This window comes from Leucoraja erinacea, chromosome 8 (genome assembly GCF_028641065.1).
Source record: "Leucoraja erinacea ecotype New England chromosome 8, Leri_hhj_1, whole genome shotgun sequence".
Classification (NCBI taxonomy): Eukaryota; Metazoa; Chordata; class Chondrichthyes; order Rajiformes; family Rajidae; genus Leucoraja; species Leucoraja erinaceus.
In genome coordinates, this window is record NC_073384.1 from 35626297 (window position 1) to 35646562 (window position 20266).

The window sequence follows — 20266 nt, forward strand, 5'->3', positions numbered from 1 at the left end:
CCCCCAGGGTAACTGCCGGGACGACAGGCGGCAAACTCGCGACTAGCAAAACTCCACTGCCGGGTCAACAAAAAGCAATATGTAACAGAGTGCAGCAAATAACATTTAAATTTGCAACCAAGTTTAGTGGTAAACTGAATTTCATTTGAAACACCACAGTTACAGTTCGGCGTTGAATAAAGCTGACCAGAAATTTCAGCTTTTAAGTGTGCATACAATTCACTCCAGCAAATCTATCAGAAGCCTCTCCACAAATACATCCAAATCGGAAATTTGGAGTTTTGCATAACATGTAACAGAGTGCAGCAAATAACATTTAAATTTGCAACCAAGTTTAGTGGTAAAATGAGTCAATTGATTTCTGCACCATCACACAACATTCTTCCCCAAGTTCACTGCAATCAAGCCAATTGGGTTCAGATCGGGTGATTGACATGGCCATTCACAAATTGACCATTTTTTAGCTTTGAAAAACTCCTTTGTTGCTTTAGCAGTATGTTTGAGATCTTGCTGTAAAATGAATCGCCGGCCAATGAGTTTTGGGGCATTTGTTTATACTTGAGCAGATAGGATGTGTCTATACACTTCAGAATTCATTATGCTACAACCATCAGCAGTTGTATCATCAATGAAGATAAGTGATTCAGTACCATCAGCAGCCATACATGCCCAGGCCATTACACCCATCACCATCGTGTTTCACAGATGAGGTGGTATGCTTTGGATCTTGGGCAGTTCCTTCTCTCCTCCATACTTTGTTCTTGCCATCACTCTGATATAGTTAATCTTCGTGTCATCTGTCCACAAGACCTTTTTCCAGAGCTGTGATTGCTCTTTTAAGTACTTCTTGGCAAACTGTAAATGCTAAACTGGATTATTTTCCCCTCAATCTTTCCTCAGTAAATATACTGAACCAACACACCGTTCTTGCTTCAACAAGTTTATTCGTCACCCCGGGGGACCTACTCTGGTCCATGACCTGTAACTCTCTTGGAGTTCCAAGTGTTCCCCAGAACAAGTGATTTACAATAGGCATAGTACAAGTATATAAGCAGTAGCAGGCAGAAGCAATTTGGCACACTTTCTTGGTCCTCCAATCTTATCATCACACGGTATGTGTGTAAAAGAAAAGGTCAGGTTCCCCAAGACAATTGACTCACAAGCGCACGATCTCATTATCACCAATGATCAGGTTAAATGACTCAAATTGACTCACACATTATCACCAATGATCAGGTTCCTCAAAATGAGTGACTAACTTTGTCATCACAACTTCAACAGAACCCAGCATTTTTCCACTCAACGCTGTAATTTTCCACTAACTTGCACAGCAAAAACCAAACTCGTCATAATCTGGCCATCCTAATTTTGCAGTTTACTAGTTAGTGGTTTACATCTTGCGGTGCAGCCTCTGTATTTCTGTTCATGAAGTCTTCTGCGGACAGTGGTCATTGACAAATCCACACCTGAAGGGCGTTTCTGATCTGTAGGACAGGTGTTTGGGGATTTTTCTTTATTATAGAGAGAGTTCTTCTGTCATCAGCTGTGGAGGTCATCCTTGGCCTGCCAGTCCCTTTGCAATTTGTAAGCTCACCAGTGCACTCTTTCTTCTTAATGATGTTCCAAACAGTTGATTTTGGTAAGCCTAATGTTGGCTGATGTCTCTAACAGTTTTATTCTTGTTTCTCAGTCTCATAATGGTTTCTTTGGCTTTCATTGGCACAACTTTGGTACTGATGTTGATAAACAGCAATAACAATTTCCAAAGGTGATGGAAGGACTGGAGGAAGGACTAAGCGCTGAGAGTTCTCTTTTACCTGCATTAAGGAGGCATTTAAAAACACCTGAGCAATTACAAACACACGTGAAGCCATGTGTCCCAAACATTATGGGGACTATGTATAAACATAGCTGTAATTTCTATGTGGGGAACCAAAAATGTATAAAAATACCCTTTAATAAAATCTGATAATGTGTACTATAACCACATGTGATTTTTCTATTACAAATCTCAAATTGTGGAGTACACAGGCAAATAAATAAATGATGATTCTTTGTCCAAAACATTATGGAGGGCACTGTAAGGTTAAGGTTCAGTTTTGGTCACCCTGCTATAGAAAATATATAATTAAGCCGAAAACAATGCAGAGAAGATTTAAGGGCCTGTCCCACTTTCACGAACTAATTCACGCCCTTTTTTACTCGTGGACATTTTTCATCAGGCTAGAAAAAACACCCTGACCTACTTCATGCCACGAGTACCTACGACTAGCATCACGGCCTGCTACGACCCCCTACAACCTCCTACGACCATGCTGTGAGTACGAGTCAAGGGCAAACTCCGCAGAGGTTGTGAATTAGGTCGTGAAAGTGGGACAGGCCCTTTATGAGGATATTGCCCGGTCTTGAGGACCTGAATTCTAGGGAGAGATTGGGCAAAACGCAGGCGGCCTAGGGCTGATCTTATAGAAGTGTATAAATTCATGAGGGAATAGATAGGGTAAAGGTAGAATATTTTACCAAGAGTTGGGGAATCACGAAGCAGAGGCCATAGGTTCAAAGTGAAAGGGGAAAGATTTAATAGGAACCCGTGTGGCAACTTTTGCACTCAGAGGGTGACTCAAGTATATGGAACAAGCTACCAGGAGGTAGTTGAGGCAGATAGTATAACAACATTTAAAATACATTTGGACAGGTACATGGGTAGGAAAGGTTTAGAGAGATATGGGCCAAATGCAGACAATGTTTAAATTCCCTCATGAATTTATACACTTCTATAAGATCAGCCCTTGGCCGCCTGCGTTTTGCCCAATCTCTCTCTATAATTTAGGCAAATGCAGACAAGTGGGACCGGTGTAGATGGAACATCTTGGTCAGCATGGGCAATTTGGGCCAGAGGGTTATTGATTGGGGACGATCAGCCGTGATCACAATGAATGGCGGTGCTGGCTCGAAGAGCCGAATGGCCTCCTCCTGCACCTATTTTCTATGTTTCTATGCTCTAGTTCTCATGAACAATGCCCAATCAATGCAAGTTCCAGGCTGCCGCGGGAGTTCAGCCATTGCCTTCCTTGGACGCGATGTCCCTCTCTTCGCCTACCCACCTTTGTGCCCCAGAGGTGTCTCTCACAGCCGACCGAGGGCACGGTAGGCCAGACCCCAGTTGAGCTACAGTCCTGCTTGGTTTCTACATTTGTCAATATGACAGGTTGACAAAAAACAAGTGGCAAGTGCATCACCATCTATACAAATTACAGATTACTTTGCTATGTACTAGGACTTATTGCCATGTAACATTCATTGCTGGAACAATGAACAACTTTCCTTCCTACAAGAGATTCCAACTGCCAACATTCCCCTTCCGTGGAATTTATTTAAAGAGCACACATTTGATATTTTTCATGCACAATTTAGCAATAAGTTCTGAGTAATCTAGTCATTGGGACCCATATCATTGGGTTCAACTCTAGAATTGCCATTAGTACAGGCACCTCTTGTTTTACACACACTTGATGCCCGCGTTTTTAGAAAAATGTGCTCGTCTAATTACTACCCAAGTTTAATTTAGGAGCTCCTACTTTCGGAATTACGCGCTCAAATTTATGTCTGGCACTGTCTTCCTGTGCGGTGCCTCGCATATGTTTAACTTACATGCTTTTTGATTTACGATACGTGCAACTTTTCATGCGCACAGCCTCCACCCCACCTGGGAAAACACAAGATGTCTGTACTCCAGACCAAGAAGTTTCATTCATAGGAGCACCCGGAGGAAACCCACGTGGTCACAGGCAGAACATACAAACAGGCAGCTCCCATAGTCAGGATCAAACCGCAGCTCTACCTCTGCACCACTGTGCTGCCCTATGTGGGATTTGACACCTGGATTTTGAAATTGTATCTGGCACACTCACCCACTGAATAGTTGCTTTTTAGCAAAGGATCATAAGCACAGATGGCACTTGACCGCCCACACTGCAATGGCATACAGAGATTTATTTTATAAGTTGTTCCCTTCTCCGTGTCGACTGCTTCCCAGGTATGCCTGAAACAAAAAGAGTAGCATTGCAAACAAAACAAATAGACCATTTAGCCCTCAGGTGCCCCTGAACCAAAAAGCACATTGAAAACACAGATTGAATTAAACAAATTTTAAAGCACGTATTTGCAACAAAACAGGTTTATATGAACATGGGCAAAATTTCAACTACAAGTAAAACATACAAAGTGCTAGAGTAACTCAGCAGGCAAGGTAGCATCCCCAGAGAACATGATAGGTGACGTTTTGGGTCGTGACCCTACGTCAGACTTCTCCCATCTCCAACATTCCTCCACCCATGCCAGTCTTTTATCCTCTCTGGACCTTTTTATTTCCAACTGACGGTGCTACATCAACCGCCTTGACTTCTCTATTTCCCTTGCCCACTCCAATCTCGCCCCCTCCGAACGCACAGACCTCAGCTCAATGAGAATCTGAAATATCATCTATCCAGGGTTGCTGCCTGACCTGCTGAGGTTCTCCAGCACTTTGCGTCTTTTTTTCCCTGTTTTACCCAGCATCTGCAGTTCCTTGTTTCTAATTTGTCCCGATCCATCCAGTAACATTTATCGCTGAACAATCATCACCAAAAACATTTTATTTGTGGCTTATGAGACATTGCAGTGTACAAACTGGCTGCTGCATTTGTTCACATAAAACCAGCTACACATCAAAAAGTAATTAAGTGAAGCACTTTGGTGCGTCCAAGTGATTGCCTTCCATCATTTACAAACAGAGTGGAAAGCAGCATTATGGAGTGAAAAAGTGAGCTTACCACTCAGGTCAATGATCTTCCATCAGAATATTTTAAGACACAAAAGAAAACGCAGGGAAAATAATGGCAAAACAAAGTGCTGGAGGAAAGCAGGTCAGGCAGTATCTGTAGAGGGAACAGACAGATGATGTTTCCGGTCGGGAACCTTCTTCAGACTTAAGGGTCAGATGTGAATGTTTATGATAGGCTGGAGGCCGAATACAAGGTATTCTGCTGCCTGAGTGGGTGACTCAGTCCCCACTGCTCAGTGTTGAGATGCAAACAGGAGATGAACAAGGACAGGGCGAATAAAATAAGAAAACAATGTTAGAATTATGAGATACTGAACTACAGTTACAGGAAATCTGTAAAAAGGATTGTTGGAAATATGTCAGACAGCATCCATAGGGAGGGGAGGAGTTAATGTCACAACTTTTTGACCCTTCATAAACAATCTAGAAAGGCTCAAAGTGCTGAAGCAACTCAATGTGTCAGGCAGCATCTGTGTGTCAGGAACATAGATAAGTCACGTTGCAGGAAGGGACTGCAGATGCTGGTTTAAACCGAAGGATAGGTGATGTTTTGAGTAATGTTCCAGTAAGCCTTCACCCCCCCCCCCCCTCCAACACAGGAGTGAATGGGGACTGGGCTGTCAACTTCCAGTTCAAGGGGGCAGAAGGGTCAAACTTTCAGCCAGAACATGCTCACCTGCACGAGAGCCAAGACTGCACTACTGGGTTATATCAATTTACAAAGGAAAACACTTATAATGCCAACTCATTCTGTTTCACAGCCAGATGGTTTAGTATTTACTGTAGTATTCATGACATGGTTCCCATCTAAAAAATCCTGCTTACACACTCTTAACCACCATAGTGGTTGAAATTAATGAACATAACTTTCAAAAGGAGCAGCACAATAGCACAGCACGTAGAGCTGCTGCCTCACAGAGCACCAGCTTCAACCTGACCTCGATCTGTGTGTGGAGTGTGCAACACACAGTTTCCCCCCCACATCCCAAATGACTGCTGGTTTGTGAGCAAATTGGCCTGTGTAAATTGACTCGTGTGTAGGATGAGAACGTGGGGACATAGACTCTGGGCTATTTCCATGCGTATCATTAAAGATAAATTTCACGTTTCATTAAAAGCAATTTGAGAAACAAGTGCATAGCTTCTGCAGAACAAATGGTACTCTCAGTATTGCCTGTGTGGAGTTTGTACATTCTCCCTATGACAACATGAGTTTCCTTTGGGTGCTCTGGTTTCCTCGCATTCCAAAATCACCAAAGTTTGTAGGTCAATTGGCCTCTGTAAAATTGTCTTTGGTGTGCAGGGATTGGCTGAGAGAGCCCGATAACATAGAATTAGTGTCAACAGATGACCGGCAGTTGACGTTGACTCAGTGGGCTGAAGGGCCTGTTTCCATGCAGTAACTTTCAATAAAACCACTTGGGCACAATATGTCACCTTTAATGAAACAGTCCAGCTGACTTTCCACCAAGACAACACCTGGAATTTGCACATAGCATGAAACCTGGATACATTTCAAGACAGGACCAGCCTGAACATGAACATGAGAGACTAGGCAGGCCCTTAGTCCAGTTTGCCATCTAACTGGATGGCTGCTCTGTGACTTATCCATGTCAGATCAGAGGTGAACAATGATCTCAGGAAGAACCTAGCACCAATTATCATTTGCGGAACATTTCTGACCTACATCCACCATCTGCATACAGATTTATTTCCTACCTTTATTGCCAAAGTTCCTGCTTCATTTTGTATGGTTGTAACATCTACAACTGGACTCCCATTACTATTGATCGGATTTCAAGATAAGAAAGGGAAGCTTGAAAGCACACACCAGCAGACTCAGGAGCAGCTTCTTTCTCTCTGATAGTTTTAGCAGCAGACATTTAAGAAAAAAAACTGTTGCAGTAAGAACCAAAACCACAAAGGTTTGTAGATTCTGAGACTTCTGGTGCAGATGAACAATAAATATAATGTTTACACCAGGAATTTGCATTGCAAATTGGCACTTGGGCCCAAAGAAGGGTTACAGTGCTTTCTTCTACCCACTTGCTGCAAGTGACGAGATTTCAGGAGGTAAACTGATATCAGCAAAACAAATTTGGATAAGGGACTAATTTTGGATGTCACCTTCCCTCATCACCACAGGAAATTCCACTCATGGTCAATTTAAATTAAGCGGTAGAGAGCATCGCCTGACAACGCAGCTTGAGTCACGAGTGACACACAGACTACCACAACTACAAGCTGCTTCAGTTGCCGATTTACCAGACTAGCCGGAGGTTTGTAAACCAATTTACAGAATCACAGGACCTTTTAGCTCAGAACACTGACGGGATGATGTTCAAAGATGCAGGAAGATTATTCCCGATGTTGGGGAAGTCCAGAACTAGGGGTCACAGTTTAAGGATAAGAGGGAAGTCTTTTAGGACAGAGATGAGAAAATCATTTTTTACACAGAGTGGTGAATCTGTGGAATTCTCTGCCACAGAAGGTAGTTGAGGCCAGTTCATTGGCTATATTTAAGAGGGAGTTAGATGTGGCCCTTGTGGCTAAAGGGATCAGGGGGTATGGAGCGAAGGCAGGGATGGGATACTGAGTTGGGTGATCAGCCATGATCATATCGAATGGCGGTGCAGGCTCGAAGGGCCGAAGGGCCTACTCCTGCACCTATTTTCTATGTTTCTAAAGTACCCCCAACCACAACCATGCACTTCAAATTTGGTGGTAAAGTTTGTAGTACAGGTACTTTGAAGCTGCAAAACAACACTGGAATCTTTCCAAGAGAGACATTTGCAAAGTCATAATATCCTGGCGCTACTTGTAAACCCTCAGTAAGTGCCAAAACAACTATATTCCCCATGTTATTATGAGCTTTCTGTCCTGGACCTCCTCCATTGCAAGAGTGAGCCCACACAAACTGGGGGAAAACACCTCGTATTCATAGCTAAACATTGAATTCTCCAATTTTAGTTCACTAACCTACAAACAACTGCCCCTTCCAACTCCACCCTCTTCCCTGTGGATTCAGAACCCATTTTTCTCCCACCCATTCCCACACTCCCATCCATCTATATTCCTTCTTCCAACTTCACAATTCACACCTCTTTCCTTATCTCACTTTTTGTCTTTTTACCTTTGGCCTTCAACCATCTGCCCATCAAAACACTCCTCACCTGCATCTACCTATAACTTGCTGGGATTTATCCCGCCCTCTCATCTCTTCCAGCTTCCTTCTTCCCACCCTCCCATCACTTCAATCGTCTGAGGAAGGGTCCCTACCCAAAACATCACCTATCCATGTCCTCCAGAGATGCTGCCTGACCTGCTGAGTTAACTCCAGCACTGTCCTTTTTATAGTAAACCAGCATCTGCAGTCCCTTGTTTTCCAATATGACCCTGCCACTGCCAGGCTAAACTCCCGACTTAAAAGAGTAAAAACATTGGTCTTTTCCAAAACACAATCCTCTGCCCTCCTCCTCCCATGAAGAAGCAGACTCTGGCGTTAGTTTAGTTTACCGATACAGCATGGAAACAGGACCTTTGGCCCACCAAGTCCATGCTGACCAACAATGGATATGCTGTTCACACTAGGTCTGTTATTCTACATTCTTATCCAATCCTTACACACTAGGGGCACTTTACAGAGGCCAATTAACCTTTGAAGTCACACTGCTTTGGGATGTGGGAGGAAACGACAGCACCCAGAGGAAACATGCAGTCACAGGGAGAACATGCAAACTCCACACGGACAGCACCCGAGGTCAGGGTTGAAACCGAGGTCCGGGTCTCTGGTGCTGTGAGACAGTGGCTGTACTAGTTGCGCCACTGAGCGGCACCTGTCCCACCTGAGAGACACTGCCCACTCCTAGGATTCAACCTCCCTTTGCAGCCCACAGGAACGGACCCGAAGGATAGACAACACAAGTGAACCAGGTCCCAAAGTTTACAAGACAGAAAATGTCTAGAATTTCACAGGATGCACCTCAAATAACCCAAGCATTTACTATCCTACTCACATCTGAATTAATTTGCACCCATTAAGTCTAAATAATAAAACATAAAGTGTTGGGAGTACCTCAGCAGGACAGGAAGCATCTCTGGAGGACGTGGATAGATGGCCTTTCAAGTCAGGACCCCTACTTCAAACGCCCCCCAAAGAAAATCACCTATCCATGTTCTCCAGAGATGCTGCCTGATATTCTGAACATTTTATGTTCTCCACAAGATTGCAGCATCTGCAGTTCCTTGTGGCTGCAGCAATAGGTTTCCCAACCGATAACAGCTCTTGAAGCAGCCAAGCGATTTACATTAAGCTTTGATAGGACATAAGTGTAGGAAAGAACTGCAGATGCTGGTTTACATTGAAGATAGACACAAAATGCTGGAGTAACTCAGTGGGACAGGCAGCATCTCTGGATAGAAGGAATATGATGTTTTGGATTGAGACCCTTCTTCAGACTGAGAGTCAGGGGAGAGGGAAACAGAAATAAAGAATCTAAGGTGCGAAAGCTAGATATAAAAGGGGATGAAGTTCAAGGAAGATGTAGAATAGATCATTGCTAGCTAAGTTGCAATTATGCCAGAAGAACGCAATACAATTTATTATTGAGACTGAAATGGAGCAGGTTAGACTAGAAATACAAATCACACCACAGAGTGGTTGATAACTGGAACTCACCACTGGATATGGTGGCAGAATCACTTACAATCAATTTATGCAGACACTTAAATAGGGAAGGCATGGAAGGCCATAGTCCTAATGCCTGTGAATGGGTTTAATGTAGGTGTGGAAAAACGTCAGCATGGGTGTGATAGACCAAAGGGCCTGTTCCTGTGCTGTATGACTATGACAGCTGAAGACATCCTGCAGCAATCTCACGTCTCCAGGCCTTACATCCGGAAAAAATATACTGGAACTAAGATGCTGGAAACTTGAGCAAAACAAAGTGCTGGAGGAACCCAGCAGGTCAGGCAGGATTTGTCGTGAGAATGGATAGGCCACGATTCGAGCCTGGATAAGGCCCTGACCTGAATCATCGCCTATCCATTCCCTCCACAGATGCTGCCTGGCCCGCTGAATTCCTCCATCAGTTTGTGTTTTGCTTAAGAATACACTAGGATCCGAGCTAATGCTATAAAGCATTTGTCCTCAAGTCCCAACGCTCAATAATGAGTAACAATTAGTACCCAGAACGGTACAGCACAAGAACAGGCCCTTCAGCCCAGTGTCTGTGCTGAACATAATGCCAAATCAACTCGTATCAGGTTGCACATAATCCATATCCTCCACTCCCTGCATATCCATGTGCCTATCCAAGTCTGTTAAATCTATCATGTCTGACTCCTCCACCACCCCCAGCAGTGCATTCCAGGCACACACCATCCTCTGTGTAAATAAATTGCTCCCTCAAATCAAGGCTTTGACTATCCCAACATTTTAGAAACAGTTAGACTGGTACACGGATAGGACAAGTTTGGAGGGATAAGGACCAAACGCAGGCAAGACTAGTGTAGCTGGGATATGTTGGCCGATGTGGGCAAGTTGGGCCGAAGGACCTGTTTCCACTCTGTATCACTCTATGACCTGCCCAAATCACTTTTAAAAATTGTTATTGTACCTGCCTCAACTATCTGCTCTGGCGGATTGTTCCATATACCCATATATGGGGGGAAAATGTTGACTTTCACGTTCCTATAAAATTGTTCCTCTCTGGTCTCATCCTCTAGTCTTGATTCCCATACCCTGGGTAAAAGACAGTGCATTCACCCTATCAATTCCCCTCATGATACTATCTTGCCCAATCTCTCCCTCAAAGCTCAGGCCCTGACATCATCATATGTGCAAAGGTAAACACAAAATACTGGAGTAACTCAGCGGGATAGGCAGCATCTCTGGAGAAAAGGAATTGGTGACGTTTCGGGTCGAGACCCTTCTTCAGGCTGAAGCATCTCCGGAGATGCTGTTCCCGATGTTAGGGAAGTCCAGGACAAGGGGTCACAGCTTAAGGATAAGGGGGAAATCCTTAAAAAACCGAGATGAGAAGAACTTTTTTCACGCAGAGAGTGGTGAATCTCTGGAACTCTCTGCCACAGAGGGTAGCTGAGGCCAGTTCATTGGCTATATTTAATAGGGAGTTAGATGTGGCCCTTGTGGCTAAGGGGATCAGGGGGTATGGAGAGAAGGCAGGTACGGGATACCGAGTTGGATGATCAGCCATGATCATATTGAATGGCGGTGCAGGCTCGAAGGGTCGAATGGCCTACTCCTGCACCTAATTTCTATGTTTCTATGTTTGTCCCTTTGAGTTACTCTAGCATTTTGTGTCTATCCTCGATTTAAACCAGCATCTGCAGTTCTTTCCTATCATAAGTGTTCTCTGTAATCTTTCCAGCTTAGTGCCATCCTTCCTGTCACAGTGACCAAAACTGAACACCATAATCCAAATACGACCTCACCAACATAGCGTACAAACGTAAAATAACATCTCAACTTATATATTCAATAGCTTGATGAAGGCCAATGTACCAAAAGCCTTCTTGACCTGCTTATCTACCTGTGACACCAATTTCAGGGAACTGTGTACCTGCACACCTGGATCACTCAGCTTCACATCACTCCATGGGTCCCTCCATTCACTGTGAAGGGCCTGCTCTGGTTTGACTTCCCAAAAAGCAACACCTCACACTTATCTGCATTGAACTCCATTAACTATTATTCAACCCACTGCCCAGCTGAATCACGATATGCAACAATAAACCAGAAAAATAATATTTTCCCTGCAAAACGCAGACGCAGTGGTTTTATGAACTGAGGCATTATAAAACAAGGACTAAAAAACATACCAAGATGAAAACTGCATCAGACTACTGTATCAAATGTACTGCAGCCAAGGAATCAAATAGGTTTAAGTTTATTATTATCGAGTATACCAAAATACAATGAAAAGTTACTTTTGCTTGTTATATTAGATCAGAATATACCACACACGAATACAATCAAACTCGTACAGTAGGTAGAGCAATGGGGAAGATACAGAGTGCAGAATATAGTTCTCAGCATTATTGTGCATTAGTTCCATAGTCCAATGTTGTCAATGTGGCAGAGGTGAATCAGACAGTGTCCTTGTTTATGGAATTATCATTCAGAAGCCTGATAACAGAGGGGAAGAAGTTTTTCCCGATTCTGATGATGCATGCCTCCAATCTTCTGTATCTTCTACCCAATTGGAGCTGAGAGGAGGAATGACCAACGTGGGACAAATAGATAGACAAGTGCTGGAGTAACTCAGTGGGTCAGGACACATTCCTGGAGAAAAGGAATGGGTGACATTTTGCCTCAGACTGAAGGATTCCTACCCAAAACGTTACCCATTACTTTTCTCCAGAGATGTTTCCTGACCCACTAAGTTACCTCAGCATTGTGATTCATTCAGTTACACGAGAACATTAAACCAATACCAAACATGTGCAGAGTGATCTTGGGGTCCAAATCCCTAAATCCTTAAAAGTAGCACCACAAATAGATAGAACGGTAAAGGAGGCATATAGTACAGTTGCGTTCACAGGCCAACGCATTGAGTACAAGTTAGGAAGACATGCTGCAGCTTTATAGCCCTTTGGTTAGGCTGTATTTGGTGTATTGAGCGTGGCTCTGGTCACCCCATTACAGGTAGGATGTGGAGGCTTTGGAGAGGGTACAGGGGCAGCTTACCCGAATGATGCCTGGATCAGGGGATACGAGCAGCAGGGAGGGGCCGAACAGACTTGGACTGTTTTCCCTGGAATGCCTGGATTTGCAGTTGGACCCAATAAAAATATATAAAATTACAGGACCTACACAGTGAATGGCAGGGCTCTAGATAGCGTTGTAGAGCAGAGGGATCTAGGTGCATAGACCCTTTAAGTTGGAGTCACAGGTAGATCGGGTGGTCAAAAAGGCTTACGGTCATAAGGACATTTGGCACATTGGCCTTCATCAGCCAGAGTATTGAGTATGGAAGTTGGGAGGTCATGGCGCAGTTGGTGAGGCCACATTTGAGTTCCGGGGATCTTGTTATAGGAAAGATGTTGTCAAGCTGGAAAGGATACAGAGAAGATTTACAAGAATGATGCCATGACTAGAGGATGTGAGCTATAGGGAAAGGTTGAGTACGCTGGGACTCTTTTCCTTGGAGCGCAGGAGGGCGAGGGATGATCTTACAGAAGATAGTGAGAGGAATAGCTCGGGTAGATGCAGTCTCTTGCCAAGAGTAGGTGAATCGAGGACCAGAAGACATAGGTTTAAGGTGAGGGGGAGACAATTTAATAGGAATCCGAGGGGTAACTTTTTCACACAAAGGGTGGTCGGTGTATATGGGACATGAGGTAGTTGAGGTCAGATGAGGTAGTTGAGGAGTCTGCTGTTGGCAGGGGGCAACGTGGAGATTGGCTGCAGAGAACACTACCAGAAAGGCTCTTTGTATTCACTGTTTAGGCCTCCTAAATGGATCTACCGCACAACATTAGAGACCACAGGTTCAATCCTGACCTCAGGTGCTGTCTGTATGGAGTTTACACATTCTCTTTGTGACTACAGATTTCCTCAGGGTGCTCTGGTTTCTTCCCACATCACAAAGATGTACTGGTTCATATGTTGAATGGCCTCCAACTTATCCCTAATGTGCATAGAGTGGATTAAAAAGGGATAACAAAACAAATGTGAACGGGTGACGAGGTTGACATGGATTCAGTGGCCTGTTTCCATGCTGTGTCTCTAAAATATATTAAATTAAGACTTTGCTCACTCTCTGGTTGCACAAAAAACAAACCCATGCAAGTTCCTTCCTCATAACTAAACTTTCAATCTGGCAATCCTCTAAATCACATTTGCGCAGTCTATAACAATGTCACATGGCAACCTGAACAACCTGCTGTACTTTGGCCCGGCTCAAGTTTGTGCAAAACATTCCAGCCATTACAATCCTGCACCTCAGCCAATATAGGTCTGCCTCTTGTTATCAGGTTGCCTTGTTTTACTTCAGGTTGAAGCAGGTTGCAAGAACTTACGCTTTGAAGTCCCTGTTGATCAGATCCAAGCACCTGAACAGAGTGCCACCCCTCCCTTCCTTTACCCCTGGTCCATCCCGCTTCTCTCATTTCCATCTACCCATTCTTCATTCGTCTACTCCATTATTTTACTCCCAACTCCCTCAGCCCCCATATCTCCCTCAGCACCTAACCCCCTCCCTAGCCCCCACATTCTCTCTATAATTCTTCCCAGCTCCCTCCCCATCCCTCTACCCCCAGCCTCCTCCACCCCTCTACACCACACACTCCCCCTTTTGCTCCCCCCAGTGCCCTCCCCACCCCCTACATCCCCAGCATTCACCTCCTTCCCACTGCCGCCCCTCCCCTCCTTATTTACCACTACCCTCCCCCCATCTAGTCCAGAGCCCGAACCACCCCTCCCCATATTCCACAACCGCCGCCCCAGTTTTCCCCTCTCCTGCTCCTTCTTTCACTCTACCTCATTCTGCTTATTTCTGCCGACCGCACACTCAGTCCCTCTACCCCCTGACCCGCTTCCAAAGCCAGTGTCCCCTCCAGACCACCACACACACACATCCCTCTCGCTCCTCCCAGCCCCCATGTCACTGGTGCTGAGAGTGCTTTTGCCTGTCCACCGGCCCCCATGCAGCCGTGCCCGCGGAGACAGTGCCGTGGAGATAAGCCCAGCCGACAGTGCCGAGGGAGCCCAGCCCAGCCCATCCCGGCCCCGCCGCGCCGCCGCCGCCGCACTCACCCGCACAGCTCCGGGTAAGTGAAGGAGTCAGCGGCCCTCGCGCCGCTCCACACGGCCAGGCATAGCAACGCCGCCACTGCCCGGCCCGCACACACCGCTCGCCCCTTCATCGTCCTCCGTCCGTTCATGCAGCGACAGCCAGAGTTCCGGCTCCCCCACAGCCGATAAAGAGAGAGCGCAGCCCCGGGCCCTTCCGCAACGGCCACACTCCACCCCCGTCACATGACCCAACCGGAGCTTCAGCCCCATCACGTGGTCCAATCGGAGTCTCAGCCCCCGTCACATGGTCCAATCGGAGTCTCAGCCCCCGTCACATGGTCCAATCGGAGTCTCAGCCCCCGTCACATGGTCCAATCGGAGTCTCAGCCCCATCACATGGTCCAATCGGAGTCTCAGCCCCCGTCACATGGTCCAATCGGAGTCTCAGCCCCCGTCACATGGTCCAATCGGAGTCTCAGCCCCCGTCACATGGTCCAATCGGAGTCTCAGCCCCGTCACATGGTCCAATCGGAGTCTCAGCCCCCGTCACATGGTCCAATCGGAGTCTCAGCCCCCGTCACATGGTCCAATCGGAGTCTCAGCCCCCGTCACATGGTCCAATCGGAGTCTCAGCCCGTCACATGACACAACGGAGTCTCTGACCCAGAGCACGTGACCAAACCGAACCCTTAAACTCCCCAGGTAAACAAAAGCAAAAAGATCTTTGAACGAAAGTGCTGGAGAAACCCAGCGGGTGCGGCAGCATCTATGGAGCGAAGGAAATAGGCAACGTTTCGGGCCTGAAGAAGGGTTTCGGCCCGAAACGTTGCCTATTTCCTTCGCTCCAGAGATGCTGCTGCACCCGCTGAGTTTTTCCAGCACTTTGTCTACGTTAAACTCTCCACACGTTTCCACCATGACGACCTCGACACGTGACCTAACCGGAACCCTAGATTCCCGATCACATGACTGATCGGAGTTTAATACCTCTTCAAGGATAGAAACCAAATATACTAGATATATCTTTGATAGAAACAGTGCTGGAGTAACTCAGCAGGTCAGGCAATATCTCTGGAGAACATTGAAAGATACCTGTCCCGCTGAATTACTCCAGCATTTTGTGTCTATCCTGTGTAAACCAGTATTTGCAGTTCATGTTTATTACATTAACACCCCATCACGTGACTTTACTGGAACCCACCAAGAGCCCGCACCCTTCACGTGAGCGCAGAATGCTTGTGTCACCAAAGATCACAGAGCGGAGTTGTGATCTTTGCGCGTCACAACGTATGACTATCATGTGACGGATCAACGACCCGGTCCCCCGTCATGTGACATAAGGCCAGTGACATAAGGCCAGTGTAGACCCCCGTCATGAGACACAAGGCCAGTGGAGACCCCGTCATGTGACACAAAGGCCAGTGCCAGACCCCGTCATGTGACACAAGGCCAGTGGAGACCCCGTCATGTGACACAAGGCCAGTGTAGACCCTGTCATGTGACACAAGGCCAGTGGAGACCCCGTCATGTGACACAAGGCCAGTGCAGACCCCGTCATGTGACACAAGGCCAGTGCAGACCCTGTCATGTGACACAAGGCCAGTGTAGACCCTGTCATGGTAGGGTTTACCGCGTGGTAGGCTGCGCGACTCTCGTCAGCAGCGGCCTCTGCAGCCCGTCTGCGTTTTTATTATTTTTTGTCTATGTTTTTATGTAGTTTTTGTTATTTTTTGTTGGGGTGTGTTTGTGGGGGTGGTGGGATGGGAGGGAGGGGGTAACTTTTAATCTCTCCCTGCACGGGAGACCCGACCTTTTCTTTGTCGGGTCTCCGTTGTCATTGGGGCTGCAACGAGGAGCGGCCTCCAACAGGAAGACCGGGGGCTCTGGTGCCGACTACTCACCTCACCGTCGCGGAGCTGGCCGAGTCCAGAGCGGGTGGAGCGGTGGTGGAGCGCTGCTGCGGCCCGACCTCCGGAGATTCGGAGACTGCAACTGTGGGTCTGGCGGAGGGCGGCACCGGGAGCCCGCGGGTCCCTGGAGGGAGACCGCTTTTCAGGGCTCCCGCAACGGCGACTTCTCCCGCCCGAGTTGCGGGGTCGAAGAGCTCCTGGAGCGGGGCCTCACAGCTTGGAATGGCCCGACTCGGGCCGGGGGCGCCGCGGGGCTCTAACATCAAGAACCCGGTGTGCGACCTTGCATCACCCGGCGTGGCTTTAATGGCCACGGGACAATCGCCATCGGCCGGGGGGGGGGGGGGGGGGGGGGGGGGAGTGCAGTGGAGAGATAAGTTTTTTTGGCCTTCCATCACAGCAATGTGATGGATGTTTATGTAAATTATGTTGTGTCTTGGGTCTATTTGTCTGTAATGTATGGCTGCAGAAACGTCATTTCGTTTGGACCTCAAGAGGTCCAAATGACAAATAAATTGTATCTTGTATCTTGTATGTGACACAAGGCCAGTGCAGACCCCGTCATGTGACACAAGGCCAGTGCAGACCCCGTCATGTGACACAAGGCCAGTGCAGACCCCGTCATGTGACACAAGGCCAGTGCAGACCCCCGTCATGTGACAAAGCTTCTTTTCCTCCCTCGGAACCAACGACCATGGAGCGGACGGAACCTTGTTGTGTGGTGAATCACATGGGTGGGGGCAGTTGAGGAGATTAGGAAGTTGGGGTGCCGCAGGGTCGCCGAGCGGAGCCGCGGCCCCCGTGTAGGGCCCTGGTTTAATGAAGTATGGTCAGCGATGTTCATCGGCATGGAACCGCTTTGGCTGATCCCACTGAATGCAGGTAGTTAGAGATGACGAACTTGATGCCCCAACGCACACACTCTGGATATAGACCTTCAGCCAAGAGACATTGGGTTAGACGAACTAGGTACCAATCAAAGATCTATAGGATCTTTGGTACCAATGTCTGTCACCTGAAATGAATGGAATTGGGAGTCTGCCGGGTACCATCCGCTGCGTGTATATTGAGTTCATAGAGTAATAAGGTGGATGAGTTGAATGTGCAGATAGCTATTAATGACTATGATATAGTTGGGATCACGGAGACATGGCTCCAGGGTGACCAAGGCTGGGAGCTTAACATCCAGGGATATTCAATATTCAGGAGGGATAGACAGAAAGGAAAAGGAGGTGGGGTAGCGTTACTGATTAGAGAGGGGATTAATGCAATGGAAAGGAAGAACATTAGTTTGGAGGATGTGGAATCGGTATGGGTAGAGCTGCGAAACACTAAGGGGCAGAAAACGCTGGTGGGTGTTGTGTACAGGCCACCTAACAGTAGTAGTGAAGTTGGAGATGGTATCAAACAGGAAATTAGAAATGCGTGCGACAAAGGCAAAACAGTTATAATGGGTGACTTCAATCTACATATAGATTGGGTGAATCAAATTGGCAGGGGTGCTGAGGAAGAGGATTTCTTGGAATGTATGCGGGATAGTTATCTAAATCAACATGTAGAGGAACCAACGAGAGAGCAGGCTATTTTAGACTGGGTATTGAGTAATGAGGAAGGGTTAGTTAGCAATCTTGTTGTACGTGCCCCTTTGGGCAAGAGTGACCATAATATGGTTGAGTTCTTCATTAGGATGGAGAGTGACATTGTTAATTCAGAAACAATGGTTTTGAACTTAAAGAAAGGTAACTTTGAGGGTATGAGACGTGAATTGGCCAAGATTGACTGGCAATTAATTCTAAAAGGGTTGACGGTGGATATGCAATGGAAGACATTTAAAGGCTGCATGGATGAACTACAAAAATTGTTCATACCAGTTTGGCAAAAGAATAAATCAGGGAAGGTAATACATCCATGGATAACAAGGGAAATCAGGGATATTATCAAAGCGAAGGATGATGCGTACAAATTAGCTATAAAAAGCAGCATACCGGAGGACTGGGAGAAATTCAAAGACCAGCAGAGGAGGACAAAGGGCTTAATTAGGAAAGGGAAAATAGATTATGAAAGAAAACTGGCAGGGAACATAAAAACTGACTGCAAAAGTTTTTATAGATATGTGAAAAGAAAGAGATTAGTTAAAACAAATGTAGGTCCCTTGCAGTCAGAAACAGGTGAGTTGATCATGGGGAACAAGGATATGGCGGACCAATTGAATAACTACTTTGGTTCCGTCTTCACTAAGGAAGACATAAATAATTTGCCGGAAATAGCAGGAGACTGCGGGTCAAAGGAGTTGGAAGAATTGAGTGAAATCCAGGTTAGCCGGGAAGTGGTGTTGGGTAAATTGAATGGATTAAAGGCCGATAAATCCCCAGGGCCAGATAGGCTGCATCCCAGAGTACTTAAGGAAGTAGCTCCAGAAATAGTGGATGCATTAGTAATAATCTTTCAAAACTCTTTCACACAGAGAGTGGTGAATCTCTGGAACTCTCTGCCACAGAGGGTAGTTGAGGCCAGTTCATTGGCTATATTTAAGAGGGAGTTAGATGTGGCCCTTGTGGCCAAGGGGATCAGAGGGTATGGAGAGAAGGCAGGTACGGGATACTGAATTGGATGATCAGCCATGATCATATTGAATGGCGGTGCAGGCTCGAAGGGCCGAATGGCCTACTCCTGCACCTAATTTCTATGTTTCTATGTTTCTCTATGTTTCTATGTTTAGATTCTGGAGTAGTTCCTGAGGATTGGCGGGTAGCAAACGTAACCCCACTTTTTAAGAAGAGAGGGAGAGAGAAATTGGGGAATTACAGACCAGTTAGTCTAACATCGGTAGTGGGGAAACTGCTAGAGTCAGTTATTAAAGATGGGATAGCAGCACATTTGGAAAGTGGTGAAATCATTGGACAAAAGTCAGCATGGATTTACGAAAGGTAAATCATGTCTGACGAATCTTATAGAATTTTTCGAGGATGTAACTAGTAGCGTGGATAGGGGAGAACCAGTGGATGTGGTGTATCTGGACTTCCAGAAGGCTTTCGACAAGGTCCCACATAAGAGATTAGTATACAAACTTAAAGCACAAGGCATTGGGGGTTCAGTATTGATGTGGATAGAGAACTGGCTGGCAAACAGGAAACAAAGAGTAGGAGTACACAATGGCAGGCAGTTTTCACAATGGCAGGCAGTGACTAGTGGGGTACCGCAAGGCTCAGTGCTGGGACCCCAGCTATTTACAATATATATTAATGATCTGGATGAGGGAATTGAAGGCAATATCTCCAAGTTTGCGGATGACACTAAGCTGGGGGGCAGTGTTAGCTGTGAGGAGGATGCTAGGAGACTGCAAGGTGACTTGGATAGGCTGGGTGAGTGGGCAAATGTTTGGCAGATGCAGTATAATGTGGATAAATGTGAGGTTATCCATTTTGTTGGCAAAAACGGGAAAGCAGACTATTATCTAAATGGTGGCCGATTGGGAAAGGGGGAGATGCAGCGAGACCTGGGTGTCATGGTACACCAGTCATTGAAGGTAGGCATGCAGGTGCAGCAGGCAGTAAAGAAAGCGAATGGTATGTTAGCTTTCATTGCAAAAGGATTTGAGTATAGGAGCAGGGAGGTTCTACTGCAGTTGTACAGGGTCTTGGTGAGACCACACCTGGAGTATTGCGTACAGTTTTGGTCTCCAAATCTGAGGAAGGACATTATTGCCATAGAGGGAGTGCAGAGACGGTTCACCAGACTGATTCCTGAGATGTCAGGACTGTCTTATGAAGAAAG

General features: G+C 46.3%; 1 protein-coding gene across 1 annotated transcript in view; it reads right to left on the bottom strand.

The window, feature by feature from the left end:
• igf2r (insulin-like growth factor 2 receptor) overlaps positions 1-14836 on the bottom strand; it is a 114981-nt gene extending 100145 nt beyond the window's left edge. Inside the window, 2 exon segments of the mRNA XM_055639440.1 lie at positions 3912-4042; positions 14604-14836. Of these exon segments, the coding sequence (XP_055495415.1) occupies positions 3912-4042; positions 14604-14731 (259 nt within the window). The 5' untranslated portion in view covers positions 14732-14836.
• Between the last annotated feature and the right edge of the window lie 5430 nt (positions 14837-20266).